At 43.7% G+C, this 21879-nt stretch overlaps 1 protein-coding gene across 1 annotated transcript in view; it reads left to right on the top strand.

Moving 5' to 3' along the window:
- The window catches only part of ASB4 (ankyrin repeat and SOCS box containing 4), a 201918-nt gene that overhangs the window by 13420 nt on the left and 166619 nt on the right, over nt 1-21879 (top strand). The window contains exon 2 of the mRNA XM_078663729.1: nt 2936-3235. Coding sequence (XP_078519855.1) covers nt 2936-3235 — 300 coding nt within the window. The remainder of the gene's footprint in view (nt 1-2935; nt 3236-21879) is intronic.

Here is a 21879-nt window from a genome sequence, read left to right as displayed (position 1 = left end):
GATGAGAGAAGCAAGGGTGTATGACGTTACAACGCATACTTTTACCACGCCTACCATTACCACGCAATTTTTACAACGCAGGATCCATTACAACGAAGTACCATTACCACGCATGTATTTACAACGCATATACCTTTACAACGCATACAAATACAACGTAAGTAATGGTAAGTATATAATATTTTTTAAAATTTAATTTAATTAAAATTAATATAATGTAATTTAATTTAATTTAATTAATTTAATTTAATTTAATTTAATCAATTTAATTTAATTTAATTTAAATTTAATTATATTTAATTTTTACCCTGTACCCTTTTATCCAAAAACCCAAAACTGACCCTGAACCCTAAAAATACCCCTTTATCCAAAAACCCAAAACTAATCCTGAACCCTAAAAATACCCCTTTACCCAAAAACCCAAAACTGACCCTGAACCCTAAAAATACCCCTTTACCCAAAAACTGAAAACTGACCCTGAACCCTAAAAATACCCCTTTACCCAAAAACTGAAAACTGACCCTGAACCCTAAAAATACCCCTTTACCCAAAAACTGAAAACTGACCCTAAACCCTAAAAATACCCCTTTACCCAAAAACTGAAAACTGACCCTGAACCCTAAAAATACCCCTTTACCCAAAAACTGAAAACTGACCCTAAACCCTAAAAATACCCCTTTACCCAAAAACTGAAAACTGACCCTAAACCCTAAAAATACCCCTTTACCCAAAAACTGAAAACTGACCCTGAACCCTAAAAATACCCCTTTACCCAAAAACTGAAAACTGACCCTGAACCCTAAAAATACCCCTTTACCAAAAAACGCAAATAATATTTTTAATAAAATAATATACTTACCAATACTTACGTTGTAATGGTATGCGTTGTAAAAGTACCTGCGTTGTAAATACATGCGTGGTAATGGTATGCGTTGTAATGGATCCTGCGTTGTAAAAAATGCGTGGTAATGGTAGGTCGTGGTAAAAGTTGCGTTGTAAAGGTTGTATACCGAGAAGCAAAGTTTGTGGATGAGAGGCAAAGTCTGTGGATGAGAGGCAAAGTCTGTGGATGAGAGAGGCAAAGTTTGTGGATGAGAAAGGCAACGTCTGTGGATGAGAGAGGCAAAGTCTGTGGATGAGAGAGGCAAAGTCTGTGGATGAGAGAAGCAAAGTTTGTGGATGAGAGGCAAAGTCTGTGGATGAGAGAGGCAAAGCCTGGATGAGAGAAGCAAAGTTTGTGGATGAGAGGCAAAGTCTGTGTATGAGAGAGGCAAAGTTTGTGGATGAGAGAGGCAACGTCTGTGGATGAGAGAGGCAAAGTCTGTGGATGAGAGAGGCAAAGTCTGTGGATGAGAGAAGCAAAGTTTGTGGATGAGAGGCAAAGTCTGTGGATGAGAGAGGCAACGTTTGTGGATGAGAGGCAAAGTCTGTGGATGAGAGAGGCAAAGTTTGTGGATGGGAGGCAAAGTCTGTGGATGAGAGAGGCAAAGTTTCTGGATGAGAGAGGCAAAGTTTCTGGATGAGAGGCAAAATCTGTGGATGAGAGAGGCAAAGTCTCTGGATGAGATAGGCAAAGTCTGTGGATGGGCCTGCACACAGCGAGCCACCCCCTTCCTCCCGTAGTTTACTGTGTGACTGAAGACTTGGAAGGATAAAGGGGCGATTCCCCACAGCTTCTGAATCTCTCCCTTGATTCAGCCAAACAGTTCATAGACAAATCAGTGATTGACTGCTGGCCGCTTTCACAGCTTCCTCTGTGCATGCTTGACAGGTACATCCAAAGACATGCGTGTGGACAGTATTTGTTAAACGTTGACAGCGGTAATATGAAATAGAGCCTGATTAAGTTTCAAGGCTGCAGGGATTTTAAACCCTCTGTGTCTCTCTTTTCATATAAATTAGAAAACCTCTGCCCTCGTAGAGTGAAATGTTCTAACAGCCTTATAGTCTGCTGCAGTAGACTGTGTCGACCATCAAAGGCCAGTTTCCTTGTTGTGCATAACACTATGTAGGATCTTACATGGCCAAGTTTAGGCTGCTAAGGGTGGCTACAAGTGGAGCTTGGTGTAACCTGTGTAATTCTGTGTAGCGTAATCATGCAAAATTACCTAAAAATTCAGTGGCATTATGCAAGAAGAGTAGTTCTGCATTTATCGTTTTCTTAGCTCAGGAATGCCCCCTCATGCTCTAAATGGACGCGAGGGTGCATTTTGCATAAAAAATGGTGCTAAATGAAACAGGACATGAATAGTGAGCAGCCGCTCGTACTTCCTTAATGTGTACTTGGGGTAGGATTATCCCCTACTTGCTTCTGGCATTTTGTACTTGTTTCTAAGCACAAAAGGGACCCTTGCATCCAAAATGGACACAAGGATGCATTTTGCGCTAGAGAATATCGCTGAATGCAACAGCTAAACAGCAGGGCGGGCAGCCGCTCACTCTCGCTAAATGTTGTCTTGCGCTAGGATTTCCCCCCCAAATTACTCTTAATTATGTGAGTGTGCATAATCGCGTAATTGGTAATTCTGTGTCAAAGAGTAACGCAGAATTAGCAAAATTACTCCCATTACTCTGCCATATTAAAATTACTCCCAGGCCTAGCTATAAAGTTATTATAAAGTGAATGAGAATAAATCTGTTTACTTGGTACTTTTTACATACTAACAATCACGAATAAAAAGATTTCACAACATATGTTACATTCATGTTGACCACAGTTTCTTTCAGGATAGCACAGAAAATGAATCACATTTACATAACAAAACGATAGATGCATTAATCCAACAGACTGGTGGAAGAATGTGTATACCCAATCTTTTTCCATATTAAATTAAAAACCTTTTTCATAAATGCATAGTAGAGCTGTATGGGACATGTGATTGATCGGGACATGCATTTCTATAGCATGGTTCACTTATTTTACCTTTTTCTGCAGGCTTCTGGCTTCCAAGCTATAAGATGACATCTTCCTGGGCAACTGGAGTGCATATATCAGTAATGCTGGGACACGTGGAGAGCCTTTTGGTGCTCCTAGGACATAATGCAACCATAAACTGTCGGCCCAATGGAAAAACTCCACTGCATGTAGCGTGCGAAGTGGCAAATGTTGATTGCCTGAAAATCCTTCTCAACCATGGAGCCAAAATTAATTGTTTTTCGCTGGGCGGACATGCTCCCTTGCATCTGTGTAAAACGGAGGAGTCCATACCTTGTGCAAAGCAGTTAGTATGGAGAGGTATGTCAAAACATGTTTTTTCATTGTAATATAGCCTGTATTTTACTATTTTGTGCTACTATGATATTGGTATTTTACAGATTTCTGTTCCTCTTTGAGGCCTCACCTTCCTGTAGCCGTGCATGAAATGTACACAACTATACCTGCTCATGTTTTTCATACATATGAATGCATTTATTTGCGTATTATTTTGCTATACAATATATTGAATGCAAAGTTAATAATGGCAAGTTATCTGCAAGAAAGTACACTTTAAAAACATAGAACACGTTTTTGTCATAATCATGGAATGAAATAGTGAAAAAAAACATAGTTTTTATGATGTAATATTAGTGACAACAGTTTATTTTATTTATTTATTTTAAGAGTTTTATATAGTGCTGGACCTGGAGATATCAGAGCGCTTTACATGAAGTTCCACAAAATTACATCAGTTACAATTTACATCAGTTGCTAGACAAACATTACAAGTAACCCTGGGCTTAAAACTACGCTACCGATCCCCCTAACCTAGGGGGAGTACCAAGCAGATGCCCTGAACACAAAGAGCATAAACAAAAAGCACATTTTGTTGAACTTCAGTGGTGATCCCATCATTTTAGGACCACCCCAAGCACAGTTATTGGCAAAAAAACAATCCTAACCAAAGGCCCTGCAAAGCATTATGGGACGAGATTAGCAGTGGGCAGTGAATATTATAGTTTCCAATATCAAAATAATTCTACAAAGAGCTGCAGTTCACCTAGTTGTTACTAGATGTCCCTCAGGAGTCAAATGCAAAGCATTGAAATTATTCTTACATCAAGCTGCAGTACCACTGGTCGTCCCTAGATGTCCATCAGGAGTCAAATGCAAAACCATTGAATCCCTTTCATCAAGCAGTTGCATTTGACTCCTGAGGGACATCTAGTAACCACCAGTTGAACTGCAGCTCTTTGTAAAATTCTTTTGATATTGTATACTATATAATATTCACTGCCCACTGCTAATCTCATCCCATAATGCTTTGCAGGGCCTTTGGTTGGGAATGTTTTTTTGCCAATAACTGTGTTTGGGTTTGTCCTAAGAGGATGGGACCACATCTAAATTGTTCAATAAGATGTGCGTTTTTGTTTCAAAGGCATCTGTTTGGTACTCTCCCTAGGTTAGGGAGGAACCCAAAATCATCACATCTCCCACAGCTTGCTAATTTTTCAGTTTCACCATTTTGAAAGTATTATATGCACTTTAGCATATAAAGATAGAAATACTTATATTATCATATCTGGTCACGTACAGGAAGCTTTTTGCAATTATTTTGTAATTTTTGCACAGTACAGACAAATACAGTGTCTTCAGCTACGCTACGCAGACTATGAACCACACGAAGTTTAAAGTATACTACGTGAAGCTACGTGTAGTTCTGCTACGCAAACTACGCCCATGGGAGATAAGTAAGGTGTTCAGGGGAAGGGGGTAAGGGTAAAGGGGTAGGAGGGAGATTCGGCAGAGAGACGAAGGAGAGTCTGCCCAAAGTCCGTCCGGCTGGGTAGGTGACGGTTGAGGGGGCAGTCCCAAAACCCATCTCCTCTATAGCTATCAGGTAGCTCCACCGGGCATTGGCTAAATAGCTAGGTCTCAATGGGAAAACGTTAAAGAACATAGAGGGGAAAATAACCTGAGCGTATAGAGGGGTAATGGGGTAGGGTAAAAGAGTAGGAGGGAGCATATGACAAAGAGACACAGGAAAATCTGCTCAACGTGCAGCTGGGTAGGTTACAGCCGATGGGGAAAGTCCACAGCCCATCTCCTCTTTAGCTACCAGGTAGCTCCACCGGATGGGGGAAAGGTCAATGTCAAGTTAAATATCCCATAGTAGGAGCACAACTTGGAAGGTACTGCTGTGGCAGCCATCTTGGGGTCGGGCAAGGGGTTCTGACCATGGTGTTAACAATCAGCCGGTTCCCATTTTTATCTTTTGCTCAACAAGGGGGGGGGGTTATTGTGCAGAGGAGCAGTTTGAGGGCAGAACCAGTGTCCGCTTATCTCCCGAGGTGAGTATTTACGAGTTATAGTTGCTAGGAGGGGAGACAGCCGCCATTTTAGGATCAGGCGGGGCGCCTCAGGTATCTTACTCGGTTGATCTTAAAGCTGATTGTGGTCTTCCCTAGAGGTCGGAGCTGTTGCTGCCATTACCATTCACCCCATGGACACTATTCTGTAGGTGCTAAAGGGGGCCTCCCTTGGGGTGTCGCCCCCTGACCACTGGCGACGATCTTCTGTAGGCGCCATTTTGGGGTCAGGCGCATTAAATAGAGGCTCTTGAATTGACAGAATTGAAAATGCGTTGTCAGATGGATCCAATGCTGGCAAATGGGCTGAAATCTGTTATTTCCATTGTTTATGCTAGTTTTATCGTTATGATTGACCTATAGTAAAAATGATGTCACAGAGATTTGATATTAATATATTTGTGTAAATTTCATAAAGTGTTGAATAAAAGTCTTCTTCAATATTTACATCATCCTGATCATCCAACAGGGCAATTTATACGGGTATATCTAGAAATGGCGGGAAAGGGCTATCCAGTGCCACTCTTTGCTTGGGTTAAAGGGGAGAATATGACCTATTACTAGGAATAAAGCCCCTTATATCTGTACATACTGAAGGGTTTGTCACATTGTAATGAGTTGATATGTAGCCTCCCTCCTGGTGGTAGGGAATAGTTTGTCCTTTATGTAGTTCCCAGCTCCTTATTCATACTTTTAAAACACCTCTGCGCTCTTTGGGAGGTGCTGATAAGTACAGTTAGTCCAGTTACTAATCAGTAATCTTCTTTATTCTGAGTCCTGGTATCCCTCATCATAGCCCTGACTTTGTGAGAAATTGGTCCCAGGCACATGTATTGTTGTAGCTATCCTTGGTAAAAATATAAAACTGTGACGTGGAAATCCAAGACTCTTAGCAATGAAGATTACTAGTAAATAAACACAAGGAGATGATGGACGGTGCGTTGAAACTTTTCAGACACTCACTCCCAGTCACAGATCTGGGTTGAATCCATCATCGTTCTTTAGCTCACTTCGCTACCTCAGTTCAGACCCAACCATATGCAAATCAGTCATGACCCTGTGCCTCATAGGAACAGTCCACCCCGAAATGCAAAGCCAGGTCTTCCCTGAACCGGAAACAAGCATCCTGAGACCGGTTTTGGGGTAACACCCCTCATCAGCCAGGATAGCTTGAAAACCAGTGGCAAACTGAGCAAGGTTTCCATGTCTGGGCATACCCTGCCAACTTAGGGCAAACAAAGCAATCACAAGGAGATGATGGACGGAGCGCTGATATTTTTCAGACACTCACCCCTGAGGAAGCAAAGCTTCGCATATTTTGCGGCTTGCCGAAGTCAAGAACCTCGTTTATGTGTAATAAGGTAACAAAATGTATGTTTTACTAACATTTATTCTGTTTAGGCAAAGTTCTCGAAGCTTGCCTATGTGTATTTCTAATGAATTTAATCCGTGTCCTCTAATATGGCCGCCGCTTGTATTTTAGTTACTGCGCATGCGTCAGCCACACTCACGTGTCCTGACGCGTCTGCAGAAGTGGAGGGAAAGTTATGCGCATGCGTAATTCATAGCTGTGCTTATCATGTGGTACTGCTCGTGCCACTGCTCTTGTGCCCGTATCAATGTAGCTAACATTTAGATGCAATAAGTTTATTTCTTGATGATGAGTTAAAAGTACAAACCCTGTGATGTGTTTTCATAATGACATTATTATGTATTAATTTGTTTTCGCTTACTTTTCATGTACCGCGGGAAATGGGGGTCTGAGTGAGAGGAGAGCCATATTGGAGGTCCCTTCTGCGCCTGTGCGACATTCGGCAGCACGAGGGACCTTGACAGATGGAACACAGCCAGTTGGCAGTGACAGTCAAGATGCGCCTGGGAAAGCCACCTCTGCGCTACGAGAACGGCGAATGTTGCTCCTCATGTGTTACAATGTTAATTTCCTGCACAGTTCTCATGAGAACCCCAAACCTGCTAGGCGGTACCCAAATATGTTAATGAAGGCTTCAAATCGTGTATTGTGATTGGTGTGTTACCCAAATCCTACCTTAGGACCAATCGAAATTGAGGGATTCTGACACTTTGCAACATTGGGGGGTGGTACACTGTCCCCAAACTGTATAACTACCCTGGGTTCACCTAGTGAACCGTCCGACTTGTCTGGTTTAGCTGACCTGTCACTGACCCAACGCACTCAATAGGTGACTGAAGATACAGAGCGCTGCAAGCACTCTGTCCGAATTTGACCATAGACTGAGGTTCTACTGAACCTTAAAGTGCTGGCAAAGCACTTAGCTGGGAGTTCGCTGACCCAATCGGGGTCTTGATCGATAGCTGCAGAGCGGGTGGAGCGCAGGCGTTGCTTCCGAACTGTGGGTTCCGGTCCTGTCCTGAAGAGGGTCCTGTCCTGAGGGTTTGCTGTCCTGTCCTGAGGGTCCTGTCCTGATTCCTATTCCGAGGGTATCCTGTCCTGTCCTGGGTGTCCATTCTGCACCTGCCGTCCTTGAGGGGTATCCTTCCTTGAGGGTTTCCTGTCCTTAACCGACCCGTGGCCAGGGTTTGGTTTCCACACCTTTCTAGGTAAATATTGCTCTGAACCTCTTGAAATTCTTGCACCTTCTGAATTTCTAACTTTTGCTTTAATAAAGTTCAACATTGCATATGTGATATTTTCCATGCCTTTCTGCAACTATTGAAAGTCATTTATATTTTCCATAAGTTTATTCCTATGTCTTCTCATTTGTTAGAAATTATATTTTGCATAGCAGTGTGTCATTTCCTGATATGGTCTAGAACTTCGTTGCCTAGATTGTTCAAAGGCCCCTTCACCTTAAGTGAAGCGTGTTATTCATTATAAGCTCTCCTATAGTCACTCACACTTAGGCTATCCCTGTTTAGATAATACTGACTTGCATAGTATCTTTTCTCGTTACATTTTATTAGTACTTTGATGATTACTCTGTCATTATTTCTTTATGCCTATGTGATTTACGTTATCTTGGTTATTGATTGCCTTGTTTTATTGTACCTCATGCAAGAAAATAATGAACTTTAGATAAACATTTTAAAACTTCCAGTTGTCCGTGGTCATTTAAACAGTACTTGAATGTTATTGGTTGGGTTTGTATTTTGCTGCCTTTCCTTACAGCTAGCTCCCTGATTCATTGTGGTCATTAGGCACCCGCATCGGTGGATGGTAAGTCGGGTGCACCGAAAATTGGTAGCAGGGAACACACACACACCAACTTGGTAGAGCTCGTGAAGTCACCTGATCGATGTATATGGTGATTTGAAAAGTATATGGGCCCTGAAGCCGGAAACGGCGAAAACTATTGGTCGGGTGGCCTCGCGCGCTCTATCAGTTTTCTGGTAGCTAGAGGATGGTTAGGGACTAGTTGAGAGTAAGGCAGGGATTAGTTGGACTAGTTAAGTCGGAAGCTGCTATTATATTAATGCTGCTATAAGAGCGGCTGTTCTGAGGGAACTGATCACTCTCTTGTGAATACGCTGCTGAAATTCATGAATTACTGTATTGCCATTATTCTTGTTCTTATATTGTTATATGTACTAATCCATGCAATTGTCAATCGTTTAGTTGTATGTTGTCCGAACTCCCCGGGGAATTGAAAGGGCAAGTGGTGAATAGAATCCATTGTCCTGAGGTCACAGGTTCGAGGAAAGTTAGGTGCAGGTTAGGATAACCGGGAAGCACTAACTAGGGTTTTCTGAATACATGTGTGAATAAATGACAGTAACGGGGTTCATTGGCAAAATTCCCATAGTGGCGTAACCTAGTAAGGGTCACATCGGAAGAGTAGCAGGTTCCTCGGAGCTAGCGTGAAAGCAGAGGGGTCCGCTGAGAAACCTTAAACTCGGAATATATCCCGGAAAGAAGTGGATGAGTTTAGGGGAATAACAGGTTCACCGATGCTAGAGTGAAGGGTAGGCAGAAGAGATCTGCCCGCAGCGAGTGAAAAGTAAATGGAAGTAGTTTACTTGCAGTAAAACAATTCTTTCTCTGTCTAGACACTTGAGCACTGTGGCGAATGTGTATTTGTTGTAAATTAACCAAGCACTGAGCACTTTAAAAGAAAGAAAGTTTCCGTTACCTTGTGAAGGAAGGGAGTCAGTCGCGAAGCGCCTCTGACGTCACTCTGTGCCGCGCTGGGATTGGTAGAAGCAGCGGGCGGGTAGCGGAGCTGGAATTGTAAAGGAGGGGTGAGCGCCGGAGCGTGGGAACTGTCCCACGAAGGGGCCGCGCACCCATTGGAGGAGCTTATTTAGTGTCGCGCACCCATTGGTTGCACGAATTTCTGAAGCGCGTTCTGATTGGAGGTAGTTTGTAAACAAAGTTAGCGCAGAAGTCGTATGTGGCACTCGCAGACTACAGGAACTCGACCTGATCCAAGGCACCTAGGGTTTGAAAGGGATCAGTGGAAGACTAATAGATACGATATTATGTACGGAACCAAGAGAAAAATGTCCCTTGTAAGTAAGGTGAAAAATTATTTTAAAACGGACAAACCGATTAAATCTAGGGAAGGTGTTCTTGTCCCAGCACCCAATACTCCCGCCTCATTCATGATGTTTGACCGAGGGTACAATACCTGTGTGTGGCTGGAGAATTGGGTGAAGTACACAAAAGATGACGGAGTATTGGCTTTTCCGTTAGATGGTACTTTCAATGGTAGGATCTTATTTAATTTAAGAACCCGAATGAATGAACTGCATCCCAGACCGAGACTAACGCAGTATGAGGCATTAGAGGAATGGGAGATTGAGGCTTTTGAAAGAGAAAGACCCCGAATGGACAAGGGTTTGACCAAGTGGTACCCCAGGCAGAAACAGGAATCCAGGGATAAAAGGATGAAACAGTGGAGGCAGAGCATGATTGTTGAGGGTCTGTTTCCCATGATGCCGGCATGTCATAACATTGGAGCGGGTGAGAAAAGTACTGAAAAATGTAAGCATTGGGGGGCCCTGGGGGATTCAGATGATGAACTAATAGATGACATCTGTACCAGAAGTCCGCCACCTTACAATGAGGGAACCCGACCTTCCAGTGTAGGAGATGTTCCCCGACGCCACTTCCTAAAGGAAGAAGACAGGTCCCTGGGACTGGGAGGGGGTGGTCAAGTATTGCCCTATCCTGAAAAACCCGAACCGACGGAAACAAGGGATATATATCCCAAAGTACCCGCAAGCCAGGAAGAAAAATATTCACGTACGAAAATCTTTTTTCCCAGACCCTTGTATGAAAGCGAAGAGAAACCATCGAATTCAGGACTGCCTTTTGTTCAACCTCCATATGGGGAAGAGCGCAGGTCCTTTAATACTGGAACTTTATTCCCGAAACCAAATTATGGTGGGGGACCAAGTGAAACGCATCCTACTGCCCCGAGTTTTACTCCTCCGTTGACCCCACAGATATTACATGACACAACTTTAAGAAGGGTACTAGTGGAAAAGGAGCAAGAGGCTCTAGCTAGACAAAGGACAGAAATAATTCAGAAAATTTCCCAGTTAAATACCAGTCCTGAGGCATTGACTATTCCAGTAACTATTGGACCGGTGGTCCCGTTATACGGAAATGGACAGGGAAATCCGATTACTCCAGTTATGACCCCAGGCATGGCAACCCCGAGACAGGAACCGATCATCATAGATGATCAGTCCAGTGAGTGCGAGTCTGAAGTTGCGTTTTTGGAATTGCCAAACAAACAGACTGGAAAGGGAATACAGCAGAGGCATAACCCTTTTAATACAAAAGAAATTAAGTTAGAGACAGCAACAGGTACTAGGAATGTCTCTCTGGTAACTCCGGATGAAATTGAGAGTTGGAGTCGTGAATTAGAGAAGCAGACTCCGCAAACAAAACCTTTAGACCTCTACAAGCTGAGGGTCGAAATAGAAGAATTAATGGCAGGAAATGTGGGGTTGGATCGATTGAATACCTACTCTGAAGAAGAATTGTCGTTCATATGTAAAAGCTTTACAAGGAACACCAGAGTGCTCCACGAAAAACTGACCGAAACAGCAGTTAGTATGGGGGTAGATATCTCAAAATCCAAGCCCTTACAGAAACCGTACAGAGCAGACTTCTCAGACAAAGATATAGAACACCTGAATGTGGCAGGGAAGAAGTTGCAGATTAAAGAATTAATGGGGGTACTGCAGAAATGGGGAGATGTGGAAAGATGGAGAAGCAGGTGGGCGAAAAAGAGGGAAGAGGTTCGCTCCCGACAAGTGACTCCCGAGTTTGCTTTAAGAGAGGTAGAAAAACCTGAGCAGTTATGCCCCATGCGCGAAGTTCCAGGAGGGAAATATGTGCATGTCCCCTGGTCTAGGCAGGATATTGTGTCCTTCACGAACGATTTTCCAAAATTACGAGAGAAACCAGTTGACTGGTACAGGCAGGTGGAGAGGTTCGTGAAGGTACAGAAATGTCTGTGGAAAGACCTGGATGGGTTTTTCGACATTGTGGTTCCAGTAGATTTATGGACCCAGTGTAAAATAGCCATAGACTGGCCCAGTGAGGAGTATCCCAGAAACAAGGAAACTGGGGAGCCATCAAAGGATGTCATGCGAAAATATGAGCAGGTAATTCAGCATTTGAAAGAAAAGGTGCCTGCAAAAGAAACTGATTGGACAAAAATAGATAGAACAACTCAGGAAAGGGACGAGACAGTGCACTCCTTCTATGAGAGGTTATTGCAGGTATTTAAAACATACAGTGGTATTGATAACATCGATTTGAAGGACATGACGCACTTTATTTACAGGTTTGTAAATGGTTTAAGACCTGAAATTTGTCAGTGGATAAAAGATAATAAAATCTGTTGGCATACTAAGAAAATGGATGAGGTCCTGCGGTACGCTAAGTACTGCGAGGACGAGATGGCAGAGAAGAAAAAGGCCCTTAAGGAAAAGGTGATGTGGGCTCAGGTGAAGCTCGCAGAACAGCAGGAAAAACAATTGAGTAACATGGTTAAAAATGCTGAGAACAAAGGTCCTGGGGGAGGGGGTGGAGGAAAGCCCCGGCCCAAATTTAGCAGGGAAGAGGCTATGAAGAAATTTCCCTGCCATCAGTGCGGCGAAATTGGACACTGGCGAAACGAGTGTCCTCAATTAGTCGATGTTAATGAAAAAACTCCTGATTTAACTCCACAGACGCAGAAAGAAAGACCAAGAAAGACTCAACCCCAGGTAAAAACAGTTCAGGTGCCTCGAGCACCCAAGCAGGTATACAGGGGAAGACAGGCAGAAGATGAAGAGATAGAGGTTTGGGAAAGCGGGGAGAACAGAAATACAGCAACTTCGCAGTATCTGCTGAATGATACCTTCCTTTGTAATGATCAGGACTGACGGGGCCTGAGAGGGGAGGACGAGGAGTGCGTACTTGGCGCTTCCTTGCCGGTAGACCAGTCTGGACCATATATTGAAGGAAAGGTTGACGGAAATGATGTCACCTTTCTGTTGGACACTGGCGCTACCCGTTCTACTGTAAGAACAGTGGACGTTCCAAACCTACCCCTCTCGGGAGAAAATATCCAAGTAGTGGGTGTATCTAATCAATTGATTAGTACTCCTGTTACCGAACCAATGGAGATTTCAATTGGAAATTTTAAACAGATGCATAGATTTGTCGTCTGTGACACCAGTCCAGTGAATCTACTGGGTCGTGATTTGCTGTGCAAAATGAACTGTACCATCTTTTGCACACCAAAAGGTGTTGAAATACAGACCCCAGATGAAGACGGCATTTATAAATTATTGTTGCTTAGACCTGACTCAGAAATTAAAAGATTGACCCTGCAGGACTTGCCCCAAGAACTCCAGGAAGCCGTAAAGCCAGAGGTGTGGGATTTCACTGGAAAAGATGTAGGGTTGATGAAAGATGTGGACCCCATACAGATAGCCATCAAGGACAATGCAGTATATCCTAACACTAGGCCCTACCGAATGAATGCTGAAGTGAAAGCAGGTGTCACTCTGGAAATACAAAAATTATTAGAAGGAGACATCATACAGGAAGTGATGAGCAGCCCATGTAACTCACCGATTATGGGCATCAAAAAGCCTAGTGGCAAGTATAGGGTAGTGCAGGACCTGAGAAAGGTTAACAAAATTGTAGTTCCTTGCTGCCCTATTGTCCCGAACCCTGCAGTGATATTGTACCAGATTCCTTGGGATGCTGAATGGTTCACTGTGATTGATTTATGTCATGCATTTTTTTCGATACCCCTGCACCCCGACAGCAAATTTCTTTTCTCATTTGCCTTCGAAGGTCACGTGTATTGTTGGAACCGGGTCCCTCAAGGGTATACAGAGAGCCCCTCTATCTTTAATCAGATCTTGAAAAAATGTCTAGAGACTTTGATCTTACCTGGGAACTCTGTGTTAGTGCAGTACATAGACGACCTTCTACTGGTGTCTAAAAGTCACAGGGACTGTGTAGTTGACACCATTGCCCTCCTAAATCATCTGTGTGAGAAAGGGCATAAAGTGGCCCCTGACAAACTACAGTTCTGTGCGAAATCAGTAAAATATCTAGGACACCAGATAGAAAAGGGTGTTAGAAAAGTCACATCAGAAAGAGTGAGAATAATTCAAAAGATGCAGTTGCCCCGTACTCAAAAAGATGTCAGAATGTTCCTGGGGGTATTAGGGTACTGCAGACAGTGGATTCTGGGATTTGCAGCCTTAGCCAGGCCCTTGATAAAAATGACCACGAGAGGAATGCCAGATGTTGTAGAGTGGGACGATGAAAGTCTAATGGCTTTCACAAGACTGAAAAACTGTCTGTGTACGGCCCCTGCGTTGGGAATGCCAGATTATTCCAAAGAGTTTGCCCTATTCTGTGACACTCGCGATAATTGCGCATTGTCAGTCCTGACTCAAGAACATGGCACGACCAGAAGGCCTGTGGCCTATTTCTCTGCCACTTTGGACCCAGTAGCTGCTGGGTTACCAGGCTGTCTGAAAGCAGTAGCTGCTACCTGTGCAAGTTTGGAACAGAGTGAGTCCATTGTCATGGGACATCCTGTGACCGTGTATGTTTCACATGGAGTGGTAATTCTATTGACCAGAACTAAAACACAGTATCTCACCCCTAGTCGGCTGACTAAATACGAGAGGATTCTTGTGGGTGCAGCAAATGTAAGCATTGTTAGGTGCGGTATTCTGAACCCTGCCACCTTACTCCCCGACCCCTTGGAAATAGAAGGTGGGGATGATGATGAACATGATTGTATTGACCTGACAGAGTTCAGTACTAAGCCACGCCCAGACATAAAAGAAGTACCATTGCCTGAGCATGATAAAGAACTATTTGTGGATGGTTCCTGTCTAAGACATGAACTAGGAGGCTTGAGTGCTGCTTATGCAGTAGTGTCTTTCACCAAAATTGAAGAAGCAGGTTACCTATATAACATCAAGTCTGCACAAGTAGCCGAATTGATAGCCATGATAAAGGCTTGCAAAATTGGGAAGGACTTACGCATAACAGTGTATACTGACAGTCAGTACTGTTATGGAGTTGTGCATGACTTTGGCCAATTGTGGCTACAAAGGGAATTCATGACTTCCTCAGGTACTCCCATTCGGAATGCAAAGGTTGTTCATGACCTTTTAGAGGCCATCCAGTTGCCCAAAGAACTGGCAGTGGTAAAATGTGCTGCTCATCAAAGGAGCATGGACAGAGTATCACTGGGAAACGATTATGCTGACCGAGTGGCCCAATGGTGTGCCAAAGATCGGTATATTGTAAATCCAAAACGAGGGGGGCCAGGAACCAGCTGCCAGCTTCAGGTGTTTGAAGAAGTGCCTACGTGGGATGAAGTGAGAGAGTGGCAGGAATCGGCTCCTTGGCAAGAAAGAGAGAAATGGAAGGAGGATGGGTGTAGACCGAGACGTGTGGATGGTGTGATTCTGGGCCCAACTGGTATGCCTGTGTTACCCCGACACTTGCTTGGCACAATGGCAAGATTAATACATGAAGGATCACACATTGGTAGGGATGCCATGATTCTGGTATTTAAACAGACTTGGTACAGTAAAAAGTTCAGGAAGGTAGCAGAGTCCCTCTGCCAGAGGTGCCTGTCATGTCAACAGATGAACCCAGGCAAGAGGACAATGGTTGAACTGAGCAGGATTGGGAGATCAGGGGGTCCCTTTATAAGGATACAGATTGATTTCATCACCATGCCCCGTTGTGAAGGGAAACGATATGTCCTTGTCATTGTTTGCGTATTTTCAAAATGGGTAGAAGCTTACCCTACTCCTCAAAGTGACGCACTGACAGTAGCGAAGTGTTTACTAAAAGAACTGATACCTAGATTCGGAATACCATACATTATTGAATCAGATAAGGGTGGACATTTCCAGAATGAAATACTGGCTGAACTGTGTAAGGCCTTTGGAATAAGGCAGAAACTCCATTGTGCATACCACCCAGAGGCTTCTGGAATAGTGGAACAAGTAAATGGAACTATCAAAAACAGACTAGCAAAGCTGACAGATGCTACGGGCATGACCTGGGTGAAGGCCCTGCCCCTGGTCCTGATGGGACTGAGAAGTGTTCCTGACCGCAAGACAGGCCTAAGTCCCCATGAAATCATTATGGGAAGAGTGATGAGACAAGCATGGGTGCCAGGAAGCAAACTGTTGAGTATTACTGATGATTTGGTGCTTGAATACTGCAGAAGATTGGGTGACCAAGTGCGTTCTATCTCTCGCCAGATTGGAGACGACGGCATCCTCAATCCAACGACTCCTCTCCACAGCTTGGTTCCAGGAGATTGGGTCAAAATAAAGAAGCACACTCGATCAAGCTGTCTGGCACCAAGGTGGGGAAAGAAACGCCAAGTAATCCTGGTGACAACCACTGCAGTGAAGGTCGCAGGTGTTCCTCAGTGGATCCACGCTGGACACACCCAGAAGGTATTGCCAGACAAAGGATTTGAAGAAGAAGGGCAACCAGCAGAGGACCCTGAAGGAGCCAGACCAGAAGCAACTGACAACGAGCAGCCCAGCACCAGTCAGGTTGCAGGAACAGCAGACGTTGGCCCAGGAGTAGTTGACTACGAACTGCCAAGAAACCAGCCTGTGGAAGAGGTCCAGGAAACTGAGCCAGGAGTAGCTGAAGACGAGCTGCCAAGCATATGGCCAGAAGAATGGATACCGATGATTGATCTGACCGAAGATCCTATCAGAACAAGAGAACGACTTAGTGAAGGTAGAGAGTGGACTAGTCAGGAAAAGCAAGGCACAGGCGAAGAACCTCAGCCGCTTGAGATTCAAATCAAAACTGAGGAAGGAGAAGGTCAGACAGGGACAGAGCAGGTATTCGATACACCACCGCTAACACCTGATGCAGATAAGGGAGAGACTAGAAATAGAGTGATAGTTCGAGCAGAAGAAAATCAAGAGATCGAAGTGCTTGAACAGGATCAGAGAGGGTTAAAAGAACGGGGTCAGGAAACCGAAACAGAAACAGAGACAATCGAAAGCCAAAAACAAAATATTCCTGAACAAGGCCAGATTAGCAACCAGGCAGAAGAATTTGATGCTAGCCCTGGAACTAGCCAGATAAGGGAAGTAGGAGAAGAAAGTGGAGAAGGATTACCACAAGATAAAGAGAACAAGAGAATAAGAAAAGAAAGTGAAGTCCAAGTACCAACTAAGAGACTAAAGAAAAGAAACAACCTTGAGCCTAGGTTTGTAAAAAGATTGAGACTAAGGATAAAGACAGTGGAAGAAAAACGTGCAGAAGCAAGAAGAAGTGCTCGAATAGCAGAGCAAGAAGAAGTCTCTTCCAAAAGAAGGAGTGAGCGAATAAAAAGACAAAACAAAAAGTACAAATCTCCTGAATGGACACTGGTTTTGGAGGAACTTGAAGATCTTGATATAACTGACGTGAGCGACGGAGAACCCGTCCCAGAGTACTCAGCTGAAGAGGAAGACGAACCACCGTGAATTTGCACAAAGTAAGCTAATTGTGTAAAGCCAAAAAGAGGGGTTCGAGAGACTCCTTCTGAGCCAAAATGTCTGATTCAACAGTGAATGGTAGACCTAGTTGCAGCCGTTTTAAGACGTGTTGCAAGGTGTGTATATGTAGTATAGTAGTGCTGATAGTTATCTGGATAGGATTAACAATTTTCATTCCCTTTGCTGTAAGTAAAGATACTAACATTGTCCCTACTGAAGTTGTAAATACCGATAATGAGGAGCTAACAACACAGAGTGTAGCACGACATGAGAGAGCTTTGAGGCAAACAAAGCAGAACTTAGAAGCATCAGATGAGGGAGGACTACATTATCATGGAATGAAGAACAGGACACACTTAAATGTTTTCGCAAACTTGTTAATACACTATGTAGAGACTATGGAAATTGAAGATTGCTATGTCTGCATGAAGCTACCTACTTCGGTGGCTGAGGGCGTGACATACCATCATCTGCCATTGACATATGGAATCTCCTGTAGCATTTTAGCTAGTTTATTCTATAAAAGAGGACCGTTACAGTACTATTACTCTAACAATGACGTGATCTTTTCTGAACTTCCTATACGTGGGAACTTGAATCCTGTACATACCAAAACTGACACCATAAGATATATGGGAGACTACTTTCTGACTATAGGTAACATTGACATAGCAGACGCACACAGAGATAACTTGACTTGTTCTTTGCGTGAGCAGGAAAAGATGTTCCTGAACATGGCAGAGAAAAGGAGAATTAAAATTCAAAAGAAGGCTAATGACGAAAGTCAGAAAAGGCCAAAGTGGGCAGAGAACATGGAAGGCACCTCATCTGGTGGAGCGGGTCCTGCTCTGTTGCTGGATTTTGAAAAGAAAGGCAAGCTATGTCTTCACCGCGAGAAGACTAGCTATTATAATAATGTTTTCATTGGTTCCAGTGAATGCGAACATAATTACAAGGTAATTGGAGGTTGGGGTTTCAAAAATGGGTCAGAGCCTGTGTTTCCTGGAATTTATTATATTTGTGGGGACAAGGCTTATTTCAAATTGCCGGATCACTGGTATGGAAGCTGCTACTTTGGCATTGTCTTCCTGAAAATATACCATGTGAATGGAAAAGCTGGAAGCAATGAAGATACTAATGGCTTAGTGCGTAGTAAAAGAGAAAGTATAGGTGAAATTATGGGTAGTATTTTCAGTGCACTGATACCTGGAGTGGGAGTGGTTCTGAACACTCACAGAATTTGCAAATTGTCTACTATAGTAGATGTGCTGTCTACTGAAACAGCTCATGGATTTCTGCTGGTCAATACCGAAATGGTTGCGATCAGATCAATGGTTTTACAAAATCGACTTGCTCTTGACACCTTATTAGCGAAAGAGGGCGGAGTCTGCCGGATGTTGAAGGCGCAACATTGTTGCACTTATATTCCGGATAAAAGTGTACAGATCAAAAGATATGTGAAAAACATTACTAATTTGGCAAAGGAACTCAAACCACTCGAGGTTGATAGTGCCTGGAAGAGACTGGTAGATGGTCTCTCAAATGTAGGTCATTGGCTTGCTAGCATAGGTAAAAGCTTATTATTCAAAATTCTGATGCCAATTGGTATTATAGGTCTTATTATACTTTCCATTTTCTTATGCTGTAAATACCGCAAGCGTACCAAAAGGCACGAGGTAAATGCAAGAGGAGTGAAACGAAGTGTGGATGAGATTGAATTAGAGGAGGTGAATGATCAGATATACAAAAAGGTGAAGACTTCTCACCCTGCTAAAACTGAGAGAGAAAAGTTAGAACGGCTGCTGGAAGAAATAGAACTTTATAAAGTATGAAAGAAAGTTGGCATCTGGTTCCATTATAATTTGTGATGATAGTAAATATCATCAAAGAGGGGATTGATGAAGCAAAGCTTCGCATATTTTGCGGCTTGCCGAAGTCAAGAACCTCGTTTATGTGTAATAAGGTAACAAAATGTATGTTTTACTAACATTTATTCTGTTTAGGCAAAGTTCTCGAAGCTTGCCTATGTGTATTTCTAATGAATTTAATCCGTGTCCTCTAATATGGCCGCCGCTTGTATTTTAGTTACTGCGCATGCGTCAGCCACACTCACGTGTCCTGACGCGTCTGCAGAAGTGGAGGGAAAGTTATGCGCATGCGTAATTCATAGCTGTGCTTATCATGTGGTACTGCTCGTGCCACTGCTCTTGTGCCCGTATCAATGTAGCTAACATTTAGATGCAATAAGTTTATTTCTTGATGATGAGTTAAAAGTACAAACCCTGTGATGTGTTTTCATAATGACATTATTATGTATTAATTTGTTTTCGCTTACTTTTCATGTACCGCGGGAAATGGGGGTCTGAGTGAGAGGAGAGCCATATTGGAGGTCCCTTCTGCGCCTGTGCGACATTCGGCAGCACGAGGGACCTTGACAGATGGAACACAGCCAGTTGGCAGTGACAGTCAAGATGCGCCTGGGAAAGCCACCTCTGCGCTACGAGAACGGCGAATGTTGCTCCTCATGTGTTACAATGTTAATTTCCTGCACAGTTCTCATGAGAACCCCAAACCTGCTAGGCGGTACCCAAATATGTTAATGAAGGCTTCAAATCGTGTATTGTGATTGGTGTGTTACCCAAATCCTACCTTAGGACCAATCGAAATTGAGGGATTCTGACACTTTGCAACATTGGGGGGTGGTACACTGTCCCCAAACTGTATAACTACCCTGGGTTCACCTAGTGAACCGTCCGACTTGTCTGGTTTAGCTGACCTGTCACTGACCCAACGCACTCAATAGGTGACTGAAGATACAGAGCGCTGCAAGCACTCTGTCCGAATTTGACCATAGACTGAGGTTCTACTGAACCTTAAAGTGCTGGCAAAGCACTTAGCTGGGAGTTCGCTGACCCAATCGGGGTCTTGATCGATAGCTGCAGAGCGGGTGGAGCGCAGGCGTTGCTTCCGAACTGTGGGTTCCGGTCCTGTCCTGAAGAGGGTCCTGTCCTGAGGGTTTGCTGTCCTGTCCTGAGGGTCCTGTCCTGATTCCTATTCCGAGGGTATCCTGTCCTGTCCTGGGTGTCCATTCTGCACCTGCCGTCCTTGAGGGGTATCCTTCCTTGAGGGTTTCCTGTCCTTAACCGACCCGTGGCCAGGGTTTGGTTTCCACACCTTTCTAGGTAAATATTGCTCTGAACCTCTTGAAATTCTTGCACCTTCTGAATTTCTAACTTTTGCTTTAATAAAGTTCAACATTGCATATGTGATATTTTCCATGCCTTTCTGCAACTATTGAAAGTCATTTATATTTTCCATAAGTTTATTCCTATGTCTTCTCATTTGTTAGAAATTATATTTTGCATAGCAGTGTGTCATTTCCTGATATGGTCTAGAACTTCGTTGCCTAGATTGTTCAAAGGCCCCTTCACCTTAAGTGAAGCGTGTTATTCATTATAAGCTCTCCTATAGTCACTCACACTTAGGCTATCCCTGTTTAGATAATACTGACTTGCATAGTATCTTTTCTCGTTACATTTTATTAGTACTTTGATGATTACTCTGTCATTATTTCTTTATGCCTATGTGATTTACGTTATCTTGGTTATTGATTGCCTTGTTTTATTGTACCTCATGCAAGAAAATAATGAACTTTAGATAAACATTTTAAAACTTCCAGTTGTCCGTGGTCATTTAAACAGTACTTGAATGTTATTGGTTGGGTTTGTATTTTGCTGCCTTTCCTTACAGCTAGCTCCCTGATTCATTGTGGTCATTAGGCACCCGCATCGGTGGATGGTAAGTCGGGTGCACCGAAAATTGGTAGCAGGGAACACACACACACCAACTTGGTAGAGCTCGTGAAGTCACCTGATCGATGTATATGGTGATTTGAAAAGTATATGGGCCCTGAAGCCGGAAACGGCGAAAACTATTGGTCGGGTGGCCTCGCGCGCTCTATCACCCCCAGTCACAGATCTGGGTTGAATTCATCATCGTTCTTTAGCTCACTTCGCCACCTCAGTTAAGACCCACCTTTATGCAAATCAGTCTTGACCCTGTGCCTTATGGGAACAGTGCAGCTGAACTGCAAAACCAGGTCTTCCCTGAACCGGAAACAAGCATCCTGGGACCGGTTTCGGGGTAACAACCCTCATCTGCAAGGCTAGCTTGAATCCTTGTGTTTGCTTTGTTCGCCCTAAGTTGGCAGGGTATGCCCAGAAGTAGGTCCCTTGCTCACTTTGCCACTGGATGCAAGCTAGCCTGACTGTTGAAGGGTGTTATCTTGAAACTGGTCCCAGGATGCTTGTTTCCGGTCCAGGGAAGACCTGGCTTGGCAGTTTGGGCTGAAAGGTTCCCATGAGACACAGGGTCAAGACTGATTTGCATATGGCTTGGTCTGAACTGGGGTGGCAAAGTGCAATAAAGAACAACAATGAATTCAACCCAGATCTGTGACTGGGAGTGAGTGTCTGAAAAATTTCAGCGCTCCGTCCATCATCTTCTTGGGTTTGATTACTAGTAAGTAACACGTTCATTACTTCTTCATCTATCTTCCTTGTCCCAGTCCTTAATTTGAGAGGAGGTAACTAAGCAGATTCACAG

Source organism: Lissotriton helveticus, chromosome 10, assembly GCF_964261635.1.
Source record: "Lissotriton helveticus chromosome 10, aLisHel1.1, whole genome shotgun sequence".
NCBI lineage: Eukaryota > Metazoa > Chordata > Amphibia > Caudata > Salamandridae > Lissotriton > Lissotriton helveticus.
The sequence above is the reverse complement of the archived record's forward strand: the minus strand, read 5'-3'. Positions and strand labels throughout refer to the sequence as shown.